The 25,006-nt window shown below is 50.3% G+C and overlaps 1 protein-coding gene across 1 annotated transcript; it reads left to right on the top strand.

Moving 5' to 3' along the window:
• Positions 1–1,683: 1,683 nt before the first annotated feature.
• Positions 1,684–13,271, top strand: SDSL (serine dehydratase like). Its single transcript, XM_055405090.2, has 8 exons — positions 1,684–1,782; positions 5,934–6,119; positions 6,414–6,453; positions 7,079–7,218; positions 8,708–8,796; positions 9,617–9,844; positions 11,792–11,916; positions 12,870–13,271. Exons 2-8 carry the CDS (start codon positions 5,946–5,948, stop codon positions 13,064–13,066), a joined length of 993 nt encoding a protein of 330 aa, XP_055261065.2. The 5' UTR covers positions 1,684–1,782; positions 5,934–5,945; the 3' UTR covers positions 13,067–13,271.
• Positions 13,272–25,006: the final 11,735 nt, after the last annotated feature.

Genomic DNA, 25,006 nt, shown 5'->3' with positions numbered 1-25,006 from the left:
TATGCTAAGGCCCCCCCCTCCTCCGGGGAGTCCTCCCTGATCACAACCCACCCTCAGCTGCCCTTTGGGGACCTTCTGTTCTGTGTCCTCTTAGGGGATGTTAGGGTTGTCACTGAATTGGTATCTTCCTCTACCCTCAGGCTGGGGGCCACTTCAGGGCATAAATTTGGTTTTACCACCTCTGTGTTCCCAGTTTCCCTTCCAGGACAGGATATCTGACAAGGATGATGCATGCTTAGTGTGAGGAGGGGATGAAAGTGCTAAAGTCCTTACCAAGAATCATGACCAAGCAGTTCCCCTTGACCCCAAGGGGCTGGGAGTTAATCATCAAATCCGGGGAGGTCACACTCGGGCCAAGAAGGGCTCAGACCATCTGGGCTGCCACGTGCTTCCTGGACCTCACATCCAGCCTGACATAGGGAAACTGAGCTTGCCCGCACCCCCCCCCCTCCCACGGACGTGACCAGCTCAGAGTCACCCAGTGAGATGGTGATAGAGACAAGACAGGAATCTGATCACGTCGTTCCCCTGCCTAGTGCCTTCCTCGCTCCCCAGTGACCCGGGCGAGCTCCACACCCTGCACTGGTAGGGGCGTCCTGTGGGCTCTGGCCCCTGCCCACCGCTCCAGCCCCTAACCCACTTCCTCCCCTGCCCTTGCCTTTCTGTGCCAGTCCTACTGCACGCATCTCTTCCTGGAACACCCCATTTTTTTTAGTTTCAGACCTTTGCTTTCTGTGTTCCTGACTCCTGGTTTCACTCAGTCTCCTCCTCCAGGAAGCCTTCTCAACTTCCAGGGGCCAGGGGAGGTACCTGCTCTGGACACCCACAGCCCTGGGCCTCCCGCCTTCTTGCCAACATCTGACAGCACTGATCACAACTGCTCTTCAGTGGTCCTTTGGGGCTTACTTATTTTATTCGGCTGCATCAGGTTTAGTTGCATTATGTGAGATCTTTGGTTTTGGTCCAAGGCCTCTCTAATTGTGGCACACTGGCTCCAAAGTGTGCAGACTTAGTAGTTGCAATGACATGACTACTTACTTCCCTGATCAGGATTGAACCCACGTCCCCTGCATGGCAAGGCAGATTCTTAACCACTAGACCACCAGGGAAATCCCCCTTTGGGGCTTCTTGAGGGCAGGGGACATGCTGTCTTGTTTGAGGCTAATGGTCCCAGGGCTTGACCTAAATTCGGTGTCCAATAAATATTCTTGGAATGAATGAATAGATTTTCCGAGTTATTCATTTGAATAATAAATAATTGTTTGAGTCCCAGTGTTGGGCATAAAATATCAGAGATGAGGAGGAACTTCAGAAGGAAACATGCCTTTCTCATGTGACAGATAATAATTGTTTCTTTATCCTTGCTTTCTCGTCTCAGACCTAAGCTGCCCTTGATAGTGGTCCAGAGGAAAGTGGCTTGGCATTTGGGACAAGCACTGGACTTGGAGGTGTCTGTGTCACAGCAGAGGTGATCCAGAGGGAGGGGTAAAGGGTGACCCTTGCTGGCTGGGTGGCCTTGGCCAAGTGAGTTCCCATTTCTGGGCCTCAGTTTTTTTTAATCTGTAAAATGGGGCCAGGTCATCACATGTCTGGTACAGCAAACCAAGAAGCAGTGAAGGCTGATCTTGTCCCCTTTTTCCTCCAGTGGAGAGCGATCCCTTTAACACAGGAGGAGGGGCCAAGGCCACAGGAGGCTGCGGGGAGTTGGCACAGCTGGTGCCCAGGAAGGCTGGAGGGTGGTGGACTGGGCCCGAGCTGGTCTGAGAACTGTTGGGAAGGAAGGTAAGTGGGTCTGGGCCCAAACAGGGCCCTGGGACTCTGTGTGCGTTTGTGAATGTGAGTGGAGGTTTGTCTGGAAGGTTCTGGAAGGTTCTGGAGCTAAGTCCCAGCTTGTTGGACAGGAAGTGGGAGAGTGAGGCTGTCCGAAGTCCTCCCATAGGTTCAGCTCTGGGTGCCTGTGGCCTGTCTGCCTTGCAGCAGAAGGCTGGGGGCCCAGGACCTTGACGAATGGGGAGCCCGCCCCGCTCCCAGGATGGTGGGACTGGGCATTCTGGCAACTAAGAGGTTGCTGAGGTTCCCCAACCTTGGCATCAAGGATTTGGCTGCAGAGTGTCGCCCAGGTGGTCTCTGGAGAAAAGCCTGAAGGACAAAGGAGGTGGAAAAGGTAGTTAGCTGGTCTTTATCCAAATTCATAGATGTAGCAGGTGCCCTCATGGGCGTCTGGGCTTGATAAGGCTGTTGGCAACTCGGGACTCATTCATTTAACTGATGCCTGCTGTTCTTTTTTGGGCAGTCTAACCAAGAGGGCTGGGGGAGCCTGAGGACTGAACCAGGAGCATTTGCTTCTAAAGACAACCGGCGGTCAAGTGCTAAATGCTCACATCTTTAATCATAATAATAATGTTACTATGAAAGAGAAAGTACGGCATGGTGGGGAAGGGCACAGATGCCGACTTGTACTGCCTGACTTGGAATCCTGGCCATGCCATTTCTAGCTATGCGACCTTGGGCCAGTTATTAATACTTACCCTCTCTGAGCCTCAGTTTCATTGTCTATAAAGTGGAGTTAATAATTGAACCTATCTCAGGGTTGTTGTAATTATTATAAGATGCTTGGCATAGTGCCTGGCTCACAGTAATTCCCATATAACTATTAGCTGTTACTGTGCATGAGGCAGAGTTGATGTCTTTACTATTTAAGGCCTCGCTTAATCCTCACAGTGGTCCTGTGATGCCCAAGTTCTTCTCCCAGTTTGTTGTGTGGTTAGTTCAGTCTCATTTTTTTAGGTCTCAGGTTAAAAAAAATTTTTTTTAATTAACTTATTTATTTGGCTGCACCGGGTCTTAGTTGCGGCATGTGGGATCTTCATTATCCCCTTATAAGACTATAAAGTCCCCTCCAAGAGTAGATGTCTGTCTTGTTCACCATGGTACCCCCAGTTCCTACGTCGGGGCTTTGTAAACATTCTAGAGTAAGGAGGAGCATATTAGCAACATTAGAAGACCCCAAGGAGATGACCCCTCCAAAAGACTCAGCCAATTTCTGGCACATAATAGGGACTCAACAAAGAATACCTGTTATTGTGCTGAGCTGCTCAGTCATATCTGACTCTTTGTGACCCCATGGACTGTACCCTGCCAGGCTCCTCTGTTCATGGGATTCTCCAGGCAAGAATACTGGAGTGATTAAATCTTCACTCTAACCTCTGAGTTGGGATGTTATTCCCATTTTAGAAGGAGAAACAGGCACAGAGACGTTGAGACACTTGCCTGCGTCACACAGGCAGGAATTCATAGATAGTTTCTAACTTTGCCCTCTTATTGACCCCAAAACTCAAATGCTTGGGCTCTGGAGCCAAGGTGAAACCCAGGGCTGGGTCTGCTGGATTTGGGTGGCCCACAGGCTGCTCTCTCCCAGTGCCATGAATTTTCCTGGATGGAGCTGGATGGAAGTGTTTCAGGCTTTTCTCTGCCTGGGGCATCTCAGGGCCATCCCAGCAAGGACTCAGAGTCAAATCCAGGGATGAGAGACCTGGAACCCTCTGATGCGGGGAGCCCAACCCTGACTTAGAAAGTGTAGACAAGAAGCTTTGAGCTGGTGGTAGCTGATAGAGGTTGATGTGCTCCTCCTAGTGGCAAGTAGTGGAACTGCAAGGGGGCGGCCCAACACTTTTCCCTCCCAAAGGAAAAATAAAAGGGACACAGCGTTTGCTCCTTAAAAAACAAAACAAAACAAAACAAACAAAAAACCCCTTCTACTTTCTCTCCCTTCTAATTTCCTCCCTCTCGGCTTCTTGCCCTTTCACACTGGTTCATTCACTCACTCACTCACCCGCATCTTAGCTTCAAACCTCCCAGCTGCTTCCCATCAGCAAGTAGAAATAGAATAATATCCCAACTCCTCTCTGTGGGCTGGAACGCCCTCCCCAACATCCCTGCTCACCTCTTCTTGTTCAGTCCCTCTGTCTTGCCTGACTCTTTGTGACCCCTTGAACAGTAGCACGCCAGGCTTCCCTGTCCTTCATTATCTCCTAGAGTTTGCTCAAACTCATGTCCATTGAGTTGGTGATGCCATCCAAACATCTCATCCTCTGTCGTCCCCTTCTCCTCCTGCCTTCAATCTTTCCCAGCATCAGGGTCTTCTCTAATGTGTCAGCTCTTCACATCAGGTGGCCAAAGGATTGGAGCTTCAGCTTCAGCATCAGTCCTTCCATCGAATATTCAGGGCTGATTTCCTTTAGGATCAACTGGTTTGATCTCCTTGCAGTCCAAAGGATTTCTCAAGACTCTTCTCCAGCACCACAATTGAAAGCATCAATGTGTTGGTGCTCAGCCTTCTTTAGGGTCCAGCTGTCACAACACTAAGCACATCTCATACTCTCACCTCCGCCCAGTCCTTTGTCTCATCAGCGCCAGGAACACTCCAAGTTCATCTCCCTCAAGCGGTGGTTCCACCTGCTGTTCCCTCTGCAGGAATGCTTTTCCCTTGCTTCTCTTCTTGTTCATCTCAAAGTTTCCCTTTTTTTGTTGTTGTTGTTTAGTTGCTAAGTTGTGTCTGACTCTGAAGTAGCCCACCAGGCTCCTCTGTCCATGGGATCTCCCAGGCAAGGATCCTGGTGTGGGTTGCCATTTCTTTCTCCAGGGGATATTCCTGACCCAGGGATCGAACCCACGTCTCCTGAATTAGCAGGCAGACTCTTTACTACTGAGCCACCAGGGAAGCCCTCCCTCTTTGAGAAGCTGCAGATCAAAAGAAAATTAAATTATCTGTCAACCAACCAAAATGCACAGCTCCCGTCTGCAACCTGATTCAAACTGTTAAAAACCTTAAACTGTCACCATCTGTAAAACCGACAGTTAATCACATTTAGTGAGACGATTGGAATTTTGAACACTTAGCAGATATTTGATGATGTTAGAAATGATTGTTAATATTTTTAGATGTGATAATGGTATTGTGATTACATTTTTAAAAATGAGCAGCACCGAGGTATAATTTCCATGAAATAAAATTAACTTACTCAAGGTTAGAATTCGAAGTTTGGACAAATGTATACTGCTCTGAAACTGTGGCGACAATGTTTAAAAAGAGTTCTTTAATTTTATAGCTACATGCTGAAATATTTACCGATCAAATAATATGGGATGAAAATATAATAATAAAGGTGGAAAAAATAATAATACGGCAAGGGGGATGGGTACAGATATGGAGCAAACAAGGCAGGCCTGAGCTGATGATTGTTGAAGCTGAGTGAGTGGTGGCTACATCAGATGGTTCTTGACACTTTTGCTGTGTTTAAATTTTCCATAGTACAAGTTTTTAATTTTTTTCCCCAAGGTATACAGGTATTTTGTTCACCAACCAGTGGTAGAACCTGTGTTCCCTACGTTGGAAGTGCAGAGTGCCACCAGGGAAGTCCCCTTAATACAAAAATCTTTTTAAAAAGTTTCTTTCCTGGGAGAGGGTCTTTCCTGATTACCCTTGATAAAATGGTGCCTTCCCCACTAGGTCACTCCAGGTTGCAATTCTTTAATTCTGTCTCCCCAACTAAAACATGGGGCTGCCTCTGACCTGCCCACTCCTGGGTCCCTAAACAGGTGCTCAGGAATGGTTTTTTTAAATCAATGAATGATGACTGCATGAATTCTCCCAATCTCATTCATTCATCACCGCTATTCGCCATGTTCTCCATTCCTGCATTGTAGCATCCACATTAACAGAAGAAAAGTGCCCTTAGTACAAATCGCCTTGACTGGATGGTCAAACTGAGGCCCAGAGAGGTGCAGATGCTTGTATGGAGCTTCACAGCTTGGCGGCCACCTGGGATAAAGGGAGCCAAGCCAAGGGGCTTCTCCCCTCCTCCTCCCCGGTCCTAGTTAGAGGGACTCTGGGCTGGAGCCGCCTGGGCTATGATGTTCGTGCCCTCCTGCAGGTGGTTGCCGAGATGAAGAGTCCTCTGGAGGAATGTGCCAAGGGTGAGCCCTTCCACATCGTCACGCCTCTGCTGGAGAGCTGGGCGCTATCCCAGATGGCCGGCATGCCTGTCTTCCTCAAGTATGAGAATGTACAGCCGTCGGGCTCCTTCAAGATCCGTGGTATTGGGCATTTCTGCCAAGAGGTGAGGGTGTGTGGGCGGGAGGGGAGGAGTGAGGTTGTCGAGCTGGGAAGGGAGTGCTGCGGGCAGGACGAGGGCTGGGGAAAGTTGGAGTATGATGTGGGATGCTGTGCTGTGCTTAGTCGCTCTGACTCTTTGCAACCCCAAGGACTGTAGCCCACCAGGCTCCCCTGTCCATGGAATTCTCCAGGCAAGAATATTGGAGTAGGATACAATGAGGAGAGTCTAACTCCATCCCCCCAGGGCTCCAGGACACCTGCTCGGGTCAGCCCCCACCCACGTTCCTTGTCTTCCTAGGTGGCCAAAAAGGGATGCAGACACCTGGTGTGTTCCTCAGGTGAGCCTGCCCCCTTTCTACTTCGCGAGGGTCCTCGGGGGCTGGGTGTGGTGGAGGAGGAGGCGGAGTTGGAGCTGTAGGAGGTGTCCAGGGCTTGGTGTCTTCTTAAAGGTCCAGTCTTATCAAGGTCATGGCAGATGGCTGTTTCGCATGCCCTGCTCCCTTCCCATCATTCAAGCCTCCTGGTAGAAAGTGATGGAAACCCAATTCATACAGGTTTAAATTATCAAAGAACTCTTGGGATAATGGGTTTCAGGCACAGCTGGATCCAGGTGCTCTCCTCCGTATCTCTCCTTTTCTTGGTTTGCCTTCCCTCTACACTAACTCTTCCCTTAAATAGACTGCATGATGGCCATCGGGAGTTTTAGGCTTGCCTCCTACCATCCCCCTCCTCGTGGCCTCCTCGGTCTATGAATTGGTCTTTTTGGCCCAGCTTGTATCATGCACTCATCCCTGAATGAATCATGGTTCAGGTGATTGAGTTCTCTGATTGGCTCCACCTAGATCACGTGTCCACCTCTGGGGCCAATGGCGGGTGGCATATAAGCGTAGGGGGCGGGCAGGAGAATAGTGTGTCAAAGACTAATGCAGCTGCCCACGGCACCCTCTTCTACTGCCTCCGTAGGGGGTAACGCGGGCATCGCAGCTGCTTATGCCGCCCGGAAGCTGGGCATCCCAGCCACCATTGTGCTCCCCGAGGGCACCTCTGTGAAGGTGGTGAAGAGGCTGCAGGGGGAGGGGGCCGAAGTTCAGCTGACTGGAAAGGTAAGGCCCCCAAGAAGGGCACAGCAGCTGGAGGGGCTGTTCCTCCTTAGCCGCTCCCTCGCCCCTGAGAGACTCTGTCTCTGTTTCCTTTTGGTGAACTGTGCCTGGGACCCAGTCACCCCTTCGGATGGCTGAGCTGAGGGGTGAGTGAGACCTGATGCATATTAAGGGCTGAGATCTGTCGACTTGTCTCTCTCCACTTGGGGAAGATTTCCTGTGTGAACCCAGGAGAAACAGGAAGCTGGTGATTATCAGGATAGTATCTGTCTCCCTGTGTGTGTGTGTGCTCAGTCACGTCCAACTCTTTGCAACCCCATGGACTGTAGCCCACCAGGCTCCTCTGTCCATGGAAGTTTCCAGGCAAGAATACTGGAGTGGGTTGCCATTTCCTACTCCATCTCTCTCCCTTCCTCCTCACTAACCCTTGGTATTATTCACTATACATTTTTACCGACAAGAAAATGTAAAGATCGCGATAGAATCATCCACCACTCTGAGGCCACCTGATATGAAAGAATATCATCTGATGAGGATGTCACTGGCTCACTTTGTTACCAAAGAAACAGACTTAACATATAACCCTTCTCCTTTCCTAGGAAGAAGGAAAAAAAAAGTCTATCCATCCATCCAGCTGGCTGTCATCCCTAGAAAACAGGTTTTATCTTTAATTAAGTAACAATTAACAATTAATTAATTATTGGGCTTCCCTTGTGGCTCAGATGGTAAAGAAACTGCCTGCAATGTGGGAGACTCAGGTTTGATCCCTGGGTTGGGAAGATCTCTAGGAGAAGGAAATGGCAACCCACTCCAGTATTCTTGCCTAAAGAATTCCATGGACAGAGGACCCCAGTGGGCTATAGTTCTTGGGGTCTTAAACTGGCTTTATCTTTAATTAATTAATAATTGGTGGTGGTGGTTTAGTAGCTGAATCATGTCCAACTCTTGCAATCCCTTGGACTGTAATCTGCCTGGCTCCTGTGTCCATGGGGATTCTCCAGGCAAGAATACTGGAGTGGGTTGCCATTTCCTTAGGGGATCTTCCCAACCCAGGAATTGAACCCAAGTCTCCTTCATTGCAGGCAGATTCTTTACTGAATGAGCTAGCAATTAATTAATTATTAAGGATATTCCCCACAACATGTGCGATACATCCCTCAGTTTCCTGACCAGGGATCGAACCCACACCCCCTGCACTGGAAGCTCGGAGTCCTCCCTTCCCAGCACCGCAGGCTGATGGGCTTTGTTCTTATCCAGTCTCGCAGCTGAACGTGTCCCACCTGAATTGTGGAAATCACATGACATCCTTTTCTCCACCTGGAAGCCTCTGCCTTTGTCCCAGGAGGCTGTTGGGTCCACACCAGCTCTGGTCTCACCCTTGGGGGTCTCCCCAGTCCATCAGACCCTGGAGCCATCCAGGAGACCTCAGGCACCACTCCAACCTCTGTAGCTGTCTGATTCCTGTCTTCTGAGGGTCTTGGTTTCTATTTAGATCTGGGACGAGGCCAATCTGAGGGCGCAAGAGTTGGCCAAGAATGACGGTTGGGTGAACATCCCTCCCTTTGATCACCCCCTGATATGGTAAGGCTGGTGTCCCTTCCCCTATGGAGCTCAGTGCTGGGAGACCCTCACTGAGTCAGGGTCCCCTCTTTGGACAGAAGGGAAAATTGAGGCCCAGGGAGGAGAAGAGGCTTGGAAGTCAGGCATATGGAGGTCCAGACCCCACCTCTGCCAAAGCGTCTTAGCACCCTGCACCTCAGTTTCCACATGGAAATGCTAAGAATAAATCCCCTTGACTGAGTGTGTACTTTGGGACACATTTAATCTATTAATTCCTCCCCAAAAGAGATAGATATTTTAGGCCCATTTCACAGGTGAGGAAACTGAGGCCCAGAGGGGTCAAGCAACTCGCCGAAGATCACACAGCTAGTAAGTGGTGGAGACCTTGGGTCCCAGACCCAGGGCGTGAGTTGGACTGATTCCAAGTATACACTGGTCTGCCCTTTTAATTTTGGCCACACCGCGTGGCATGCTGGATCTTAGTTCCCAGACCAGGGATCGAACCCATGGCTCCTGCAGTGGAAGTGAGGAGTCTTAACTACTAGACAACCAGGGAAGTCCCATGCTGGTCAGATGTTAAGCAGACACACGAACCTGCCTCTTTCCAAAGTTGTGGGATGGGTGAAATGGATTGAGAAGGTGCCTGGGAGGCTGACGAAGGGGAGAAAGAATGAGGGAAAGAATGAACTGAGTGGGAGCAGAGTAAACCAAGTGTGGCGGGGTCTCCCCTCCCCTTACCGTGGATGGGGGTGATGGCAATGTGGGGGTTGTGTCCCTGTGAGCCTTTGGGACCGGGTCCTCCCTCAGCCCTGCCCTCTCTCCCACTCCCTTCGTCCCACAGGGAAGGCCACATGAGCCTGGTGCGGGAGCTGAAGGCAGCGCTGGGGACCCCACCGGGTGCCCTGGTGCTGGCAGTCGGGGGCGGAGGTCTCCTGGCTGGGGTTTCAGCTGGTCTGGCAGAGGTGGGCTGGCAACATGTGCCCATAATCGCCATGGAGACCCAAGGGGCACACTGCTTCAACGCGGCCATCAAGGCAGGCAGGCTGGTGACGCTGCCTGGCATCACTAGGTAGGTGTGGGCTGGGGGCATTTATGGGGTGCTGGGCTGTCCTGGGGCCTCTCAGTCCCAATTAGTGAGGGTGGGGGCACTCAAGGGAGTCTCCTTTTATTTTTTTAATTAAAAATATTTTTTTTGGCTGCACCGCATGGCACGCGGGATCTTATTTCCCTGACCAGGGATCGAACCCGTGCCTTCTGCAGTGGAAGTACATCCTAACCACTGGAATGCTAGGGAAGTCCTTAAGTATTTAATTATCTTTTAATTTTTCTTTTCTTTTTTTTTTTTGACTGTGCCATACGGTGTGCAGGATTTTAGTTCCCTGAGCAGGAATGGAACCCATGCCCCTTGCAGTGGAAGGGCAGAGTCTTAACCACTGGACTGCCAGGGAAGTCCCTCAAGGGGGTCTCCTTAATTCTGCTGATCTATAAGAATTTTTCATTCCCTACTTAAACCCCTCAGGGTGTTCTCCAAGCCCTCAGGCTGGAATCAGACCCCTCCTCACTCCACTCCAGCCACTGGCCTCGCTTCCTGTCCCTTGAATGGGCTGGGCACTTTCCTCCCTGAACGCTTTTGCACAGGCTGTGTCCTCTGCCCAGCAGTGCTGGAGTTCCCTCTTCTTCTGGTTGGTTTCTCTCCCCCAGAGAGAGTCTCCCCCCAATCCTGTCATTGGAGGTTTTCCTCCTAAGTTCTCCCTCATGGCATCTTCCTACAGTGGGTGTTTATCACTGTTGTCTCCGCTCCCAGACTTGGTTCTGGGTAAGAGCAATAACCATAATCGCAACTAGCACTTTTATGGAACTCACTATCTGGGAGGCTCTCTTCTAAGCACTTGAAATGCTTTAACTCATTCTCCACGACAACCTCGTCAGCCAGCTATTCTTCTTCATCTTATTTTGGCCTTGCCGCATGTGGGGTCTTAGTTCCCCAAACAGGAGCTGAACCCATGCCCCCTGCAGAGGAAGCTCAGAGTCTTAACCATTAGATTGCCAGGGAAGTACACCCAGCTGTTATTATTATCTCCGTTTTTCAGATGAGGAAACTGAGGCTCAGAGAGGCAAAGTGACTTTCCCAAGTCACACAGCTAGTTTTGAACCCAGGTTTGAAACCAGGCAGCCTGGCACCAGAGTCCATCCTGTGGGCCACTTAGGACTCAGAGTCAGTTCTGATGAGCTCAGCAAAAGCTCTCCTGGCCCTGAAACACTGCCCAGCTCAGGAAAATACCAGCAGGTAGATCATCCCAATCCCAGAGGTAAAGAGCATGGACTCTGGAGCCAGACTGCCTGAATTTGAACCCACATTCTGCTGTTGACTAGCTATGTGTCCTTGAGCAAGTTGCTCAACCTCTCCGAACTTCAGTTTCCCGACCTATAAAATGGGACTCATTCATTTCTAACTCCCAAGGGAGACTGTAAGACTTAAAACAGAAAATCCTGGGGACTTCCCTGGTGGCCCAGTGGTTACGACTCTGCGCTTCCACTCCAGGGGTGTGGATTCAATTCTGGTCAGGGATCTAAGCTTCCCACATGCCAGGCTGTATGGTGCAACCGAGAAATAAAACAAACAAAAGAACCCCCAGGAAAATCCATGCATCCAGCACCCTGTAAATAGTCAATAAATACAGCTATAGTATAGACACGATAAGTGGTTATGAATGAATACAATGAAAGACTCATTTTCTAGGCTTGGCTCTCTGGGGTCTGTGCAAGAATAGCACAGTCATGGTTGTAGAGTCAGAGGGATGTGTGCTCATCAGCCGTTCGTGGGACACATAATTTTTGAGTGCTTCCCCTGACTCAGGCTCTGCTGTAGACTCTTAAAATGCTGAGTCCTGGGCCCACTGCAGGATGGGAGGGGTGCCTGGGGCCGGGGAGAGCTGGGGCTGTGCAGGGAGGAGTCCTGATTCCCCAACTCTTCTCCACACCCTGCCTTCCCTGCCCCAACTGCCCGCTCCTGCAGTCTAGCCAAGTGCCTGGGGGCCAGGACAGTGGCTGCACGGGCCTTGGAGTGTACAAAAGAGTTTAGGATCTTCTCTGAGGTGGTGAAGGATGCTGAAGCTGTGAGTGCTGTGCAGCGATTCCTGGGTAAGTGAGCAGTGCCCTCCACCTGGGCTTGTAAACCCACGAGGTCCCTGGATCCCTTGGAGAGAGTGTTTTCTCTTGTCCCTATCCTCAGTCCTATGACAGGGCTGGGTATACAGTAATCATGCAGTAAGTGTACACTGAGTGGCTGGAAGCGGTGGGGCTGAAGAAGTGTGTCCTGTCTCCAGCCTCCAGATTTCTGTACATACTCTTCTTCCCTCCGGCTGCCCATCCTGGCTCTGCTGCCTATTGGTTTCATGTAACTAAAGGGCTACTCAGCCCATCATGGCACCTCCTCCAGGAAGCCTCCTCTGATTACCCACCCCACCCCACTGGGGCTGAAGACTTCCTGTGCCACCATTCTTACAAGTGCCAGATTCTTACTCACCTACATCACTAGACTGTGAACTCTATGAGGGTGGGGGTTGGTATGTCTTGCTCACTGTTTTGTTCCCAGGGCCTGGCAGGGAGGGGGTGCTCAATAAATATTTGTTGAATGAATGGATAAATGTGTGAGTGAGTGGAAAGGTGGATAATGAATAGGTGGATGAGTGGCTGGCTGGTTGGATGGATTGATGGGCAGTGGATTGACAAATGACATAGAAATGGATGGATGGATGGGTGGACACATTGATTAATGGATACATTGATGGATGGATGGACAGTCAAATGATGGATGAATGGATGGATGGATGGATGATACAGTGATTGATAGATACACTGATAGATGGACAGACAGACAGTTGAATGATGGATGGATGGATGGATGAAAGGCGGATGGATGGAGGGATAGATGGTCAGATTGATGGATGGACGGAGGGTCAGACAAATGATAGATTGTGAGATGGATGCCTGGATGGCTGGCTTCATGGAACTGCATTGCCCAGAGCCTGCTGAGCACTAACTGGTTTTCCCTCCCTTTCCTCCCCTCCACCCCCATTCCCCTCTCTGGGCAGATGATGAGCGAACACTGGTGGAGCCTGCCTGTGGGGCAGCCTTAGCTGCCGTGTACTCAGGCCTCCTGGGGAGGCTCCAGGCTGAGGGCCGCCTGTGCGCTTCCCCAGCCTCGGTCGTCGTGGTCATCGTGTGCGGGGGCAACAGCATCGACAGTGGGGAGCTACAGGCTCTCAAAGCCCAGCTGGGCCAGGACTGAGGGCTCCCGGTCTGGGAGGGCCGGCTGGGCTCCAGCCATCCCCAGGAGGCTCCTGGATGCCCATACAGCTGGTGGAGGGGCCTCTGGGCTCATGGAAGGCAGAAGAAGCCACCCTGTGCTGCTGTGCTGGCAGCCTCCTGCAGGAGCCCACCTGAACTTGTCCCTTTGGCTTCCCTGCAGCTCTGGCCAATAAATCCTTTCTGAGTTGAGTCTGTAACTCCAGCAGGTCCATTTTTTTTTTTTTTTTTAACCTCCATGGACTCAGGGAAGGCACACGGCAACCTTGATGTCAGTGCTCTGATAAAGTGAATCTTTTCATATGCTATAGCTTGGGCAATAAAGCCAAGAATTCAAAACTCGGGTTTCTAAGGGAATCTGGCCATGCTGAGTTCCTTACCAGGCTTCCATTACCTAGGGGACCTGCTCAGGAAGGGGAGGGAAAGTTCTGTCACTTCTCAACCCTGGGTCAGTGAGGACAACTCTACCAATCTTTTTTAAAAAATATTTTATTCACTTATTTTTGGCTGCACTGGGTCTTCACTGCTGCGTATGGGCTTTGTCTAGTTGCCTTAAGTGAGGACGACTTTCTAGTTGCTGTGCATGGGCTTCTCGTTGCAATGGCTTCTCTTGTTGAGGAGCACGGGCTCTGGAGCCCATGGGCTCATTAGTTGTAGTGAATGGGCTTAGTTGTCCCGAGGTATGTGGGATCTTAGTTCCCAGACCAGTATTCGAACCCGTGTCCCCTGTATCGGCAGGTGGGTTCTTAATCACCGAACCACCAGAGAAGTCCCTTCACCAATCTTTACAAAATACTTGTCATGTGCCAGAACTTCTAAGAACTTCCTATTCGTTGTCCTTTTTAGCATTCACAAAGGCACCATGGATTAGAGACCATTATTATCATCCCTGTTCTACAGATGGAGACACTGAGACTCGAGAATGTGACATACCTCGATTAAGGGCACACAGGCTGGACTGTAGACCAGCCCGTTTCAAATCCGGTGATTTTTCAGCATGACTCTGTATTTCTTGGATTTCTGCCTTTTTTTTTTTTTTGCCTGGCGGGCCATTGAAGAAGGAGGTATGGCCTCCGGGTGGGTCTGGACACACCTGAGGGTCACAAAGAGGGAGGGTACTGATTCTGGAAATGGGCTCCAGCAGGCCCTGGAAAGGGAGCTCTTTGAAAACAGAGGAAATTAGAATCCTTTGCAGCCACCAGGGGGCAGCAAAGCGTCTCCAATGGGAAGGCATAGCCTCCAGGCAGGTGAGACCTGTCCCAGGGTCTTCCTTTTCTCCAACCTGCTAGGGGGTGCTAAGTCCCAGAGACAGATGGCCCCACGAGGTCTTGGCATGGGGAGAGCCCTAGCCGACTCCTCCCAGCGCTGCAGGAAACAAAGCTCAGTGCGAGGGTCACCCTGCGTCACAGCTCAAGGCAGAATCCAGCTCCCTGTGGGGGCTGCCTCATGCCTGTGTGACCCTGGGCAAGCGCCTTCCCCTCTCTGGGCTTCAGGCTGCCCCTCTGTGCTGGAGGAGGCCCACTTATAGCTTCCCACCTCCTTTCCTTTGGCCAAACTGCTCCCTCCACCAGGTATCTCCTCCATTTCTCAAGAGGAGGATTTGAGAGCGGCAGTGGCCTCCTTCTGCCTCGGCTTCACCTTCCCTTTGATCACAGACATTGACTTCGGTTGCCAGGATGTCCCTCCAGAAGCCTCCAGGACGCAAACTTATGTCCTTGTGAGTTACCAGAAGAGACACTGAATGCCCCAGAGCCAGACACAGCCAGGCTTGGGCCTGACATTGTTCCTACTCGCTGCCCTGGTGACCTTGAGTTAGTGATGCTCTGGTTGAGTGCCTCAGTGTTCTAATCTGTAAAATGGGTTGTGTGCAGATGATTGCGAGAACGCAGCATAAGTAGTCGTTCAGTCACTGCTAATTTTTACCATCTTCTGAGCCTTCCTCCCCCAGCAATGAGGGGTGTGGAGGGATTAGCACTTATTCTTGTATTGAGCTTGCGTGTACTGTATTGTACTGTGCGCTAGGGGTCTTAGCAGTCATTTCATTTATTTTATTTTTAATTGGAGGATAATTGCTTTACAAGGTTGGGTTGATTTCTCCTGCACAACAACGTGAATCAGCCGTAAGTATACATGTATCTGGGCTTCCCTGGTTAATCACTGGTAAAGAATCTGCCCACCAATGCAGGAAATGCGGGTTCGATCCCTGGGTTGGGAAGGTCCCCTGGAGAAGGAAATGGCAACTCGCTGCAGTATTCTTGCCTGGGAAGTGTCATGGACAGAGGAGCCTGGCGGGCTATAGTGCATGGGGTTGCGAAGAGTTGGACAGAACTTGGCAGCTAAACAACATACATAAATCCCCTCCTTCTTGAGCCTTCCTCTCACCCCCAGTCCTTTAATTTAATCCCATAACCCATGTTGTAGATGCTGTTATTACCTTCATTTCTGCAAACGAGGAACCGAGGCGCAGAACCGTCTAGCACTTACTCCAAGTCACACAGCCAAACGGGACGCCTCCTGTGTGAACATCTGGGCTTGTGCCTCTAACCCCACATCTCTCCTGTCTCCTTCCCTTCACTCAAGCCCCTTCCCTGCCTGCCATGCCCTTATGCTTCTAAATGCTACACATTCTTCAAGGCCCAGTGTGAGGGCAGCCTCTTCCCTGAAGCCCCCTGGGACTGCTTCAGCCAGAGACCATCTCCACAACCGGAGGAGCTGGCAGGCCCGCCTCCAGCCCAGCTGCTCTCTCTCCCACTCGGGCTGCCGTCCTTGGCCGCATCCTTGGGAGACTTGTCAGCTGCTGTTTGCTCCTCTCCTGGTCTCGGCAAGCTGGAGATAAGATGCCGAGGGGTCTGTTGACCCTGTCTGGATAACACACGCCCGTTACCTTGGTGTGTGGGCCTTCCTGGTTGACACCCAAGGAACGCCAAGGGCAGGGTGGGGACACAGGGAGAGAGCAGGGCGTGGATGGTTGAAGCTGAGGTGATGGTTGTTATGACCTGATCCAGCAGGATGGGCACCGGGGCTGAGAGACTCTTGCCATCACCTCTGTCCTCCTGGGCCACTTGGTGGGGAAAATGGGGAGCCTACGATTAGGGTCCTGGGAGCAGATTTTCTGTGTTCGTCTGGGGCTGCATGGAGAGCCCTGAGTGCTGGGTCACCAGGTGTGTGCCTGCTGATGCACCCAGGCCCCCAGCCCAGCCGGGGCCCCTCTCTGGGGCAGGGGAGAGTGTCCTCGGTTCCCTGTGGGCTCTGTCAGCCAAGGCACCCCGTCCTCTCATCAGGTGGACTTCAGAACCCCTGCCTCCAGAGGTCCACCTCCATCTCATCCTCCACTCCACCCCACTCCAGCCAAGGTGGTACAGAGGGCAGAAATCCAGCCGTTAGCTGGCAAAGGAGGTGTTTTTACCCCAGAGCTGACCCCAGGCATGGCAGGGCATGGAAAGATGGAAGAGGCTCATGGTGGGCGTGATGGTTGCTGGGGGCCCACAGCTGCCCCCGTATCCCAAGAACAGCTGATGGGAGGCTGTGTGTCCAGAGAGGCGTGGGAGGGCTAGAAAAGCCAGTGTCTCAAGGTAAGAGCATCTCTGTGGCCCTGTCCACAGAGCAGAGCCCCCTGCGGTCAGGCTGAGCCCTGACTCCACTGGCGCCCTCCGCCCCCTCCTTTCACCTCCCGCCCCCCACCCCGCTTTCACTCTGAGGGCTCCCTTGATAAATCATGTGCCAAGAACTCCCATCTCAGGCTCTGCTGGTAGAAAGCCCAACCTCAGTGGGCCCTCTTTCCCTGGCTCCGTCCCATTGGCTTCTCCCTTCCCCAATGTTTGTGCTTTTTAAACTCCACCAAAAATGTCACGGGCAGGTTTCTTGCCTGGCTTCCAAATTCCCTGATAAATTCCACTGGCTGGGCAACCCCAGGAGAGGTTTTCTGGAGCAAGGAACCCCATAAATCACTCTGCTGCCACTCCGGCGTGGGCAATATCTTATGTAAAAAGGTGTTTCCTGGGAGCGCCACAGGCAGGAGAATCCTATTACAAGCCGCCCCATTAATTATAAAGAGTCAAGTCGACCCTGTGCTGCGATTTTTTATCTTAAGTCCGAAAACTGATTACCTTCACCAATACTTCCCCTTCCAAAAAACAACAAAAAAAACCCTTAAAAAATAAATGTTTGAAGAACAAATATCAAAGTTTCTCCTTTTAGGGGAGAGCCAACAGAGAGAGAAAGAGAGAAGCAGGTGGGGGAGAGAAAGTGGTGGGAAAGAATTTTTTTCCCTCCTTTTAAGGTAAAAGTTATTGAGCGCTTGGTTTTTCAATTTCCTGGACGCCTCCACCCCAGGAATTCGGTGCTGTAATTCGTCCCATGTTACACATGAGGGAAACTGAGGCTTGCCTGAAGTTACAGGACCTAGCCCTTTCTTCTGAGGTGGGAAGGTAGGTGAAGAATGGGCCAGGCTGGATATTTGAAGACCTGGGTTCAAAACCCACCTCCGCCTCTTAGAAGCTAGGACTCCAGGGCAGATGAATTAACCTCTCTGGCCTCAAAATTCTTCTCCTGCAAAGTGAGGAAGAAAAGCACCCCTTCCAAGGAGACCACATGCAACAGCCAACATAGAAGGCAGAAGCTGGGCCTGTCCCTTACCTGGGTGACTAGCACCCTCCCCACTGGCCTGCCCGCTGCCAGTCTTGAGGCTGCCCTGACTCGCATCCCCAATCTATTTCGCACTAGCAGCGAGAATAGTCTTTAAAACTTAAATATATATATATGTATTTTTTTTTTTTTTTGCTGTGCTGGGTCTTCACTGCAGCGAGCAGGCTTCTCGAGTTTGGCGCCCAGGCTCAGGACTTGTGGCACACGGGCTTAGTTGCTCTGCAGTATCTGGGATCTTAGCTTCCTGACCAGGGATCGAACCTGTGTCCCCTGCATTGGGAGGCGATTCTTCACCACTGGACCACCAGGGAAGTCCCCAGAAGAGTCGTAAGTCCAAGGCAGAGTCTTGCTCCTGCTGCTGAAACTCTTCCCTACCCCTGGCTGTGTTTCAGATAAAGGGCTGACCCCTCACCTAGGCCCACCGGGCCCTGTATCATCTGGTTTTGCAGACCTTTGAGGTCTCTCCCCTAGACGCACCAAACTGCAACGTTTCCTCTTTCTAGAACTCACCAAGCTTGATCCTGTCGCAGCGCTACTGTCTGTGCTGTTCCCTTTGCCTGTTACACTCTTCCGGATTTCAGCCAAGTCAGCAACTTCTCATTCTGGACTCTGGCACCACCTCCTCAGGGGGGCCCTCCCAACCCCCTGTCTGACACTCAGGGCCAGGACGAGAGCGAGGCGAGGGAGGCACTAACTTTTGGAGCAAAATGTAACGGGTGCCACAAAACTTAAAATAAATTTTAAAAACCAAAAGAAAAACCTCAGAAATAAGAAAAAAGATTGTAATCAAACAACTCTAAAATGAAAAATACATGCAAACACATTCCTGGTGAATGAAATGGCGACATTTTTACATAAAGATAGGATCTCACCTTGTGCTTGGTCATCTTGCCTTGCCCGAGGGACAGATCTGTTAGACCCTGTCTTTATTTGAAAGGTTACCATTCTGTTCATTACGGATTGTTTTGCATTAGCTTTGAGTTTTCAAAATATTAAATGGAAACACTATTTGTCTTGATTCCTGAGTTTTGGGTATGTATTCCCACTACATTTTCACCCAAGTACCCTGCTTGTCTCAACCAAACCTGGCCTGACTGCCTTTTAAAAGAGTATTATTATTTTTATTTTCATCAAATGTAATGTTAACTTTTTTTTTTCTCCCATGCAGTATGTGGGATCTTATTTCTCCAAACAGGGATCGAACCCATGCCCCCTGCTTTGGACGTGTGGAGTCTTAACCGCTGGGCCACCAGGGAAGCCTTCTGACTGCCTGTTTTAACAGCCAGTTATTCTCATTCTCACCACCCTCTTTTCCTACCACTATTCGAAATTACCAATTATCTTCTCCTGGCTACTGTCCGTCTCCCCCAGTAAAATATCAGCTCAGTGAGGGCTGTGGCAAATCTATCTGATTCACATCTGTAACCCAGGGCTCAGGAGGGTGCCCAGCGCATATTATTTCAACATGTATTTTCTGATAACTGAATAAATGAATGAAAAGAAGATTCAGGAAGGCAGGTAGACGTCTGGACAAATTGACTTCAGGGGCTTCGTTGCACCCCCCATCCTCATTTTCCAGAAGAGGAGGCTGAGGTCCAGAGAGGGTAAGTAATCAAATCATAGTCACACAGCACAGCCACATCAAAATCAATCCCAAACTGAAAATCACGTGGGGCTGAATGGTTAAGACTCTGGGCTTCCTCTGCAGCAGGCACAGATTTGATCCCTGGTTAGGGAACTAAGATCCCGCATGCCTCACGATGTGGCCAAAAAATAAATAGATAAGCAATTAAAGAAATAAAAAGGGAGAAGTCTCCAGTGACCCGGAATGGGTCTGTAGGGATCAGTTCTCTCTGAATGCACACATTCCTGAAATATCATCCCCAAACCCATATTGCCAATGAGGGTTGTGCCGGACCTATGCATCATCTTTACTATTACCTAATTCACGTGCTTCTTGAAACCTTTAATGCTGTTTAGAAAGAGAATATTATCACTACTCTAAATGGAGAAACAGTATCACTTCCCGGAATTAGATCTATGTCGCAATAAATAAAAGGAAAAACAAAACGATGCCATTACCTTGTAGCCAGCTTCTGTTGTGCTGAGACTCCAAGACTGCCGGCATAAGCAAGCTAGCACCAGAGATTTGCTCTCAAACAATCAGAAGGGCTGAAAAATAACCGAAAAAGCAGTAAGTTACTCAGGAGGCATCAGGCACCAGTTCCTCCTGTGGGGTGGTGTCCTGTTGGTGAAATAATAGTGTGGCAGCATCCCGCAATGATAGTGGTTTTGATCACAGGGACCCCCAAAAGGCCTGGGAGGCAAAGTCTTCATCCTACAATTTCTGCTGGTGAGAAGCGGCTACTGCCTGAGCATCTGTAGCAGGTATGAGCACAGGTTCCCAAGTTCTCTGCTGGGCAACAGGATTTCTTTTCTTTTTGTAAGTGTTATTTGGCTATGCCAGTTCTTAGTGTGGCATGCAGGATCTAGTTCCCTGACCAGGGATCGAACCTGGGCCCCCTGCATTGGGAGTGCAGAGTCTTAGCCACTGGGCACCAGGGAAGTCCCAGCTTCCAGAATTTCTTTTTTAGTGAGGTTGGCATGTTCTGTAGGTACCCAGATAAATGGTGTTAATTCCCCCACATACTTCTAACATGAGATGAACCACAACATAAAACTAACCCTTTTAAAGTGAACAATTCAGAGGCATTTGTTACCTTCACAATGTTGTGAAAGCACCTCCTCCACCCAGTTCCAAGACATTTTTTGTTACCCCAGAAGGACACCCTGTCCCCACGAAGTCGTCACTGTCCATACCCTGGCAATCACCAGTCTACTTTCTGTCTCTACAATTTACTTGTTCTGGACATTTCATATAAAAGGAATCAGACAATATGTGGGGTTTTTGTGAATGGCTTCTTTCACTTGGCACCATGTTTTCAAGGTTCACCCATGTGTTAGCATGTACCAGCACTTCATTCCTTTTTATGGCTTAATAATATTCCGTTTGGGCTTCTCAGGTGGCTCAGTGGTAAAGAAGCCACCTGACAATGCAGAAGACAAAGGAGACATGGGTTCTACCCCTGGGTGGGGAAGATCCCCTGGAGAAGGAAATGGCAAACCACTCCAGGATCCTTGCCTCGGAAATCCCATGGACAGAGGAGCCTGGTGGGCTACAGCCCATGAGGTTGCAAAGAGTTGGATGTGATTGAACACGAGCACATATCATTTATTTTTTAAAATTGTGTTGTTCTTGAGAGAGTTCCTCTGGAAATTTGTACTTGTTCCACAATTGTCAAAATATTTCTGGAAACCTTTGGAAAGTTCTTTTCTTTATTTTTTATGATTATTTTATTTTATTATTGGAAAACCCTTGTGATGACTCAATGTCGTATCTTTTTTTTTTTTAGCCGTGCCTTGCATCATGGATCTTCCCCAACCAGGGTTCTAAGCCATGCCTACTGCATTGGAAGCACAGAGTCTTAACTGCTAGACTGCCAAGGCAGTCCCATGAAGTTAGATCTTATTGTGCCCTTTTTATAGATGGCAAAACTAAGGCTTAGAGAGGGTGAGTGCCTGGAATCAATCACACACACTTCCTGGTCTCAAGTTGCTAACAGCCTGGGGATGGAGACACAGACACAGCTTGGGCTGAGAGATTATATTGGAGGAAGCAATGAACAGACCACTCTGGGTGTTCATGTGGGTGACACTGGTTTGACCAGCTGCTTCATCTTCACTGGGTATGAGAGTGGAAGTGGAGTCTTTGCTGCTTCTGAGCAAAGAGAATTTACACCATCGGGTTTTCCTCCAGTGAAAAAGGGATCATGGAGAATCAGGAGATTCTAAGTGAATGCTTCAAAAAACTGAACGCATGCCCCAGTCTCCTGGGGCTTGTGCCCTCTTTGGTTCTGAAGTTCTGGGGTGGGGCCTGAGATTCCACATTTCCACCCAGCTCCCAGGTGCTGCTGCTGCTGCTGGTCCATGGACCATACTTTGAGTAACATGGGGCTAGAAGATTTGAATTCAGCCCCAGCTCTGCCATAAACTCTTGATGGGAACTCAGGCTAGTCTCTTACCATCTCTGAGCCTCAGTTTCTTTCTCTGCTCAGTGTGGGGGGGGGATTGCCCTCATCTGGAACATTCTCTGAGGCATAAAAAAAGAAGTCGTGGTGTCATTTTCTGCATGCTTGCCTGAAAACCATGGACACCTGCCGGGGTGAGAGGTTTCCTCCCCAAAGTCCACCCTGGAGCCCATCAGCAGGTGCTGGGGTGGGTCCCCAGCCCTGGCACGCAATGCAGAAAGAGGAGGCCAGAGGCGACGAGGCCCCAGAGAAGCCGCAGGAGAGGTTTCTGTTCATCACAGAAATGGCCCATTTGCAATGATCGGTTGCCCAGGTGTTAATAACGCTAATGGCATAGGAAGGGTAAACTCGGTCACTTGGCTGAACAGGAGAAATATGCAGAGAAGTGCTTGGGTTTCCATAAATCAGCCGGGTGCAGCGCGACGAGGGAGGCAGGACTTAAAATTCTGGTCAGGAGATGGGTATTCTCATAATCCGAGCTGGAGAGGTAATTTATTCTGTTTATATCTTTTTACTGCACGACAAGGCTTGGGAGCAGGAGCCCTCCACAGCCATTCTGCATTTTAAATATTAGTCCTAAGCACAGTGGGTCAGATCTCGCGCTCCGGTTCCGTGGGATGTTCATTTCGGGGCTGGAGGACAGAAACGGGGGAGAGCATGCACGCCAGGGGCTGGAATACATGTGGGTTCACTGTCCAGTGTTGGCCAGAATTACAGCCTCGGGGCAGTGAGGGAAACATGATGGTCCCCTTTTCCCAGAGCTGGAGGGCACAGCCAGGGGCTGCCTCACCTCCTTACCTGCTCAGTTCGGAGGGGTTTTTTCTCCCCTCTCGGAGATCTTTTATTTTTAAATGATAATAAATACAGGTGATGAAGAGATAGAGGAGACGAACGGATACATTAATGCAGGAGGAAAGGGATGGGGAGGGAGGGAGAGAGAAAGAAACAAGGGCAAACATGGAGAAGCTGGAAGTCCTCTGTCTTTTGACCTTGGTAATTTTCATCGTGCCCTTTGCTCTTCTGGTTGATTTTGTTTAACCCTGCAAGGGGTTTTAAACGAAATCCAGTGAGGTTGCTACCAGTAGGAATTAGCATTCACTGGAGTCTTTCTGAATCTCTCTTTAGGGCAGCTGGCGCGCGTTCATTCTATTTCATTCACTCATTCATGTAGTTGCTAGACACAGAGTGAGGTCTTCCCTGCGCCCGGCGATGTCCTGGGTCCAGGGACGAGGTAGGCTTTGGGAGCAGTTCTTAATTCAAAACTTGGCTCTGCTACTGCAAGGCTGTGTGACCCCCAGCGGCTCATATTGCTTCCTGAGCCTCGGTCTCCTCATCCATAGAATGGGGATAACAACACTCATCCTGAAAGGGGTGGAACTTCAAATTAGGTTCCAGATCAGTCTTTTTCAGGCAGATGTCCTGCACGTTTGGGAGACTTGGAAGTGACTGGGGAGCTTAACAAATGTGAAACCCCTTGGGCACTATGCCAGAGAGCAGTTCCAGCCATGGGCTGGGGGAGGGGGCAGGGATATTTATTCTTAGGAGGCATAGTCCTCTGATCACACTTTGAGACAATGGTTGTGGGTGTCAAGGGACAAATGTCCCTCTCCAGCTCTCTTCCTTCTCCACCCAACCTTCCTTAGGAACCGCCTCCCAAATTAAGTGCACCCAGGACCATGACTATGACACCTGCAGGGTCGCTGCCAGGAGCGGGGTGGGGGTGGGACTTCTCCTCCCAGAGCCCCTGGCCCTGCAGGCGCTAAGGGAGCTGCAATGAGCTTATAGGAGTGGAGGTGGATTTGAGTTGACTTTGACAAGGATCTCCTTTTCTCCCCTTGTCATTCACCATTCAAGGAAGCTGGTGTGTGTGTGTGTGTGTGTGTGTGTGTTGGCAGAGGATGGGGGGAGGATTGAACCCAAGACTTATACTTCCCAAACCTTGGCCACAGGATAAATTGCATCTCTCTAACGTGGATGAAACGCCATTGTGAGCCCATTTCATGGTGGGCATACGGAGGCTCCTAAAGGTGATACAGTGACCAGCCGGCCAGTCTCCTGGAGCCCAGGGCCCTTGTTCTGTTTCACCCTTATCCCACTCCTGGGTGACCTCTGCCCCCAACCCTCCTGACACACCAACACTCAGCGCTGCAGCCCGTGGGGAATCAGCCTCAAGCCCTGATCATGACCCCAGAGATCGCATCCCCCCACCCTCTGGTTTCTGGAGCCACACTCTGAGATCTTAATGGGGCCACCCCAGGGTTATTCAAGGCTGGGCCTCTAGAGGCCTGGAGCTCCCGGAGTTGTGAGCATGCCAAGGGCAAGTCTATGCTCTGTGTCTATGTGTACGTGATCTCTAGTCTCAAAATGAAAAGGAAAAAATAAAAAACCTGCAAAGAAACGTATCAACTCATTTACTTGAGATTCCAGGGGATTAACTTTTCTTTCTTTTGCTTATCTGCATTTTCTAGATTTTCCACCATGAGCAAGTAGCATTTGTCTGATAAAGACAAATGTGCTATAAGGAAAGAAAAGAAAAAGTCCGGTCACCTCGAATTATTCTTGTGATGTCCGCATGAAAGAAGGCGCGACATGGAGGGCTCTGAGCATGTGTCCATTCCGCGGTGGTCGGTGGTTCACTCCCCACCAGCTTCCAGTCCCCCTCCTTCTCCTGCTGCTGCTAGAATGGGTAAGCCCCTCCCCCACCCTAAGCTTGGGAGAAAAGACGTCCAAATGCAGGGCCCTCTTCCATCTATTTTCTCTCCTCATCTGTTTTTCTCATCCTACAGTGTTCGGGCTGCAAGAGAATGAAGTCATAGAAGGGACTCCCTCTAGTCCCCACTTTTGAAAGTAGGGAAACTGAGGCAGAGAGAGGGAGGCATTTGTCTTTAGGGAGTGGCCTCAGACCCATTAAACCTCCTCAAGAACTCCCTTCCGACGTGCTGGTTTACCAGAGGACCCGAGCAGGCACTGTGTTAAGAACTGCAGGACGAACAGCCCTGCGGGCATTTCTGTCCTAACGCAGCCTTGCAGCACTGGACCTACCAGCCTGCTTTTTTTTTTTTTTTTTTGTCTGCGCTACTAGTCATGTGGGATCTTAGTTCTCTGACCAGGGATCGAACCCACGACCCCTGTAATGGAGATGTGGAGTGTTAACCACTGGACTGCCTGGCAAGTCCTAACCTGCTTTTTGT

The sequence above is a fragment of the Moschus berezovskii genome, chromosome 19 (assembly GCF_049115385.1).
Source record: "Moschus berezovskii isolate FMDL1 chromosome 19, NW_MosBer_1.0, whole genome shotgun sequence".
Classification (NCBI taxonomy): domain Eukaryota; kingdom Metazoa; phylum Chordata; class Mammalia; order Artiodactyla; family Moschidae; genus Moschus; species Moschus berezovskii.
This window is presented reverse-complemented; position numbering and strand designations above follow the sequence as displayed.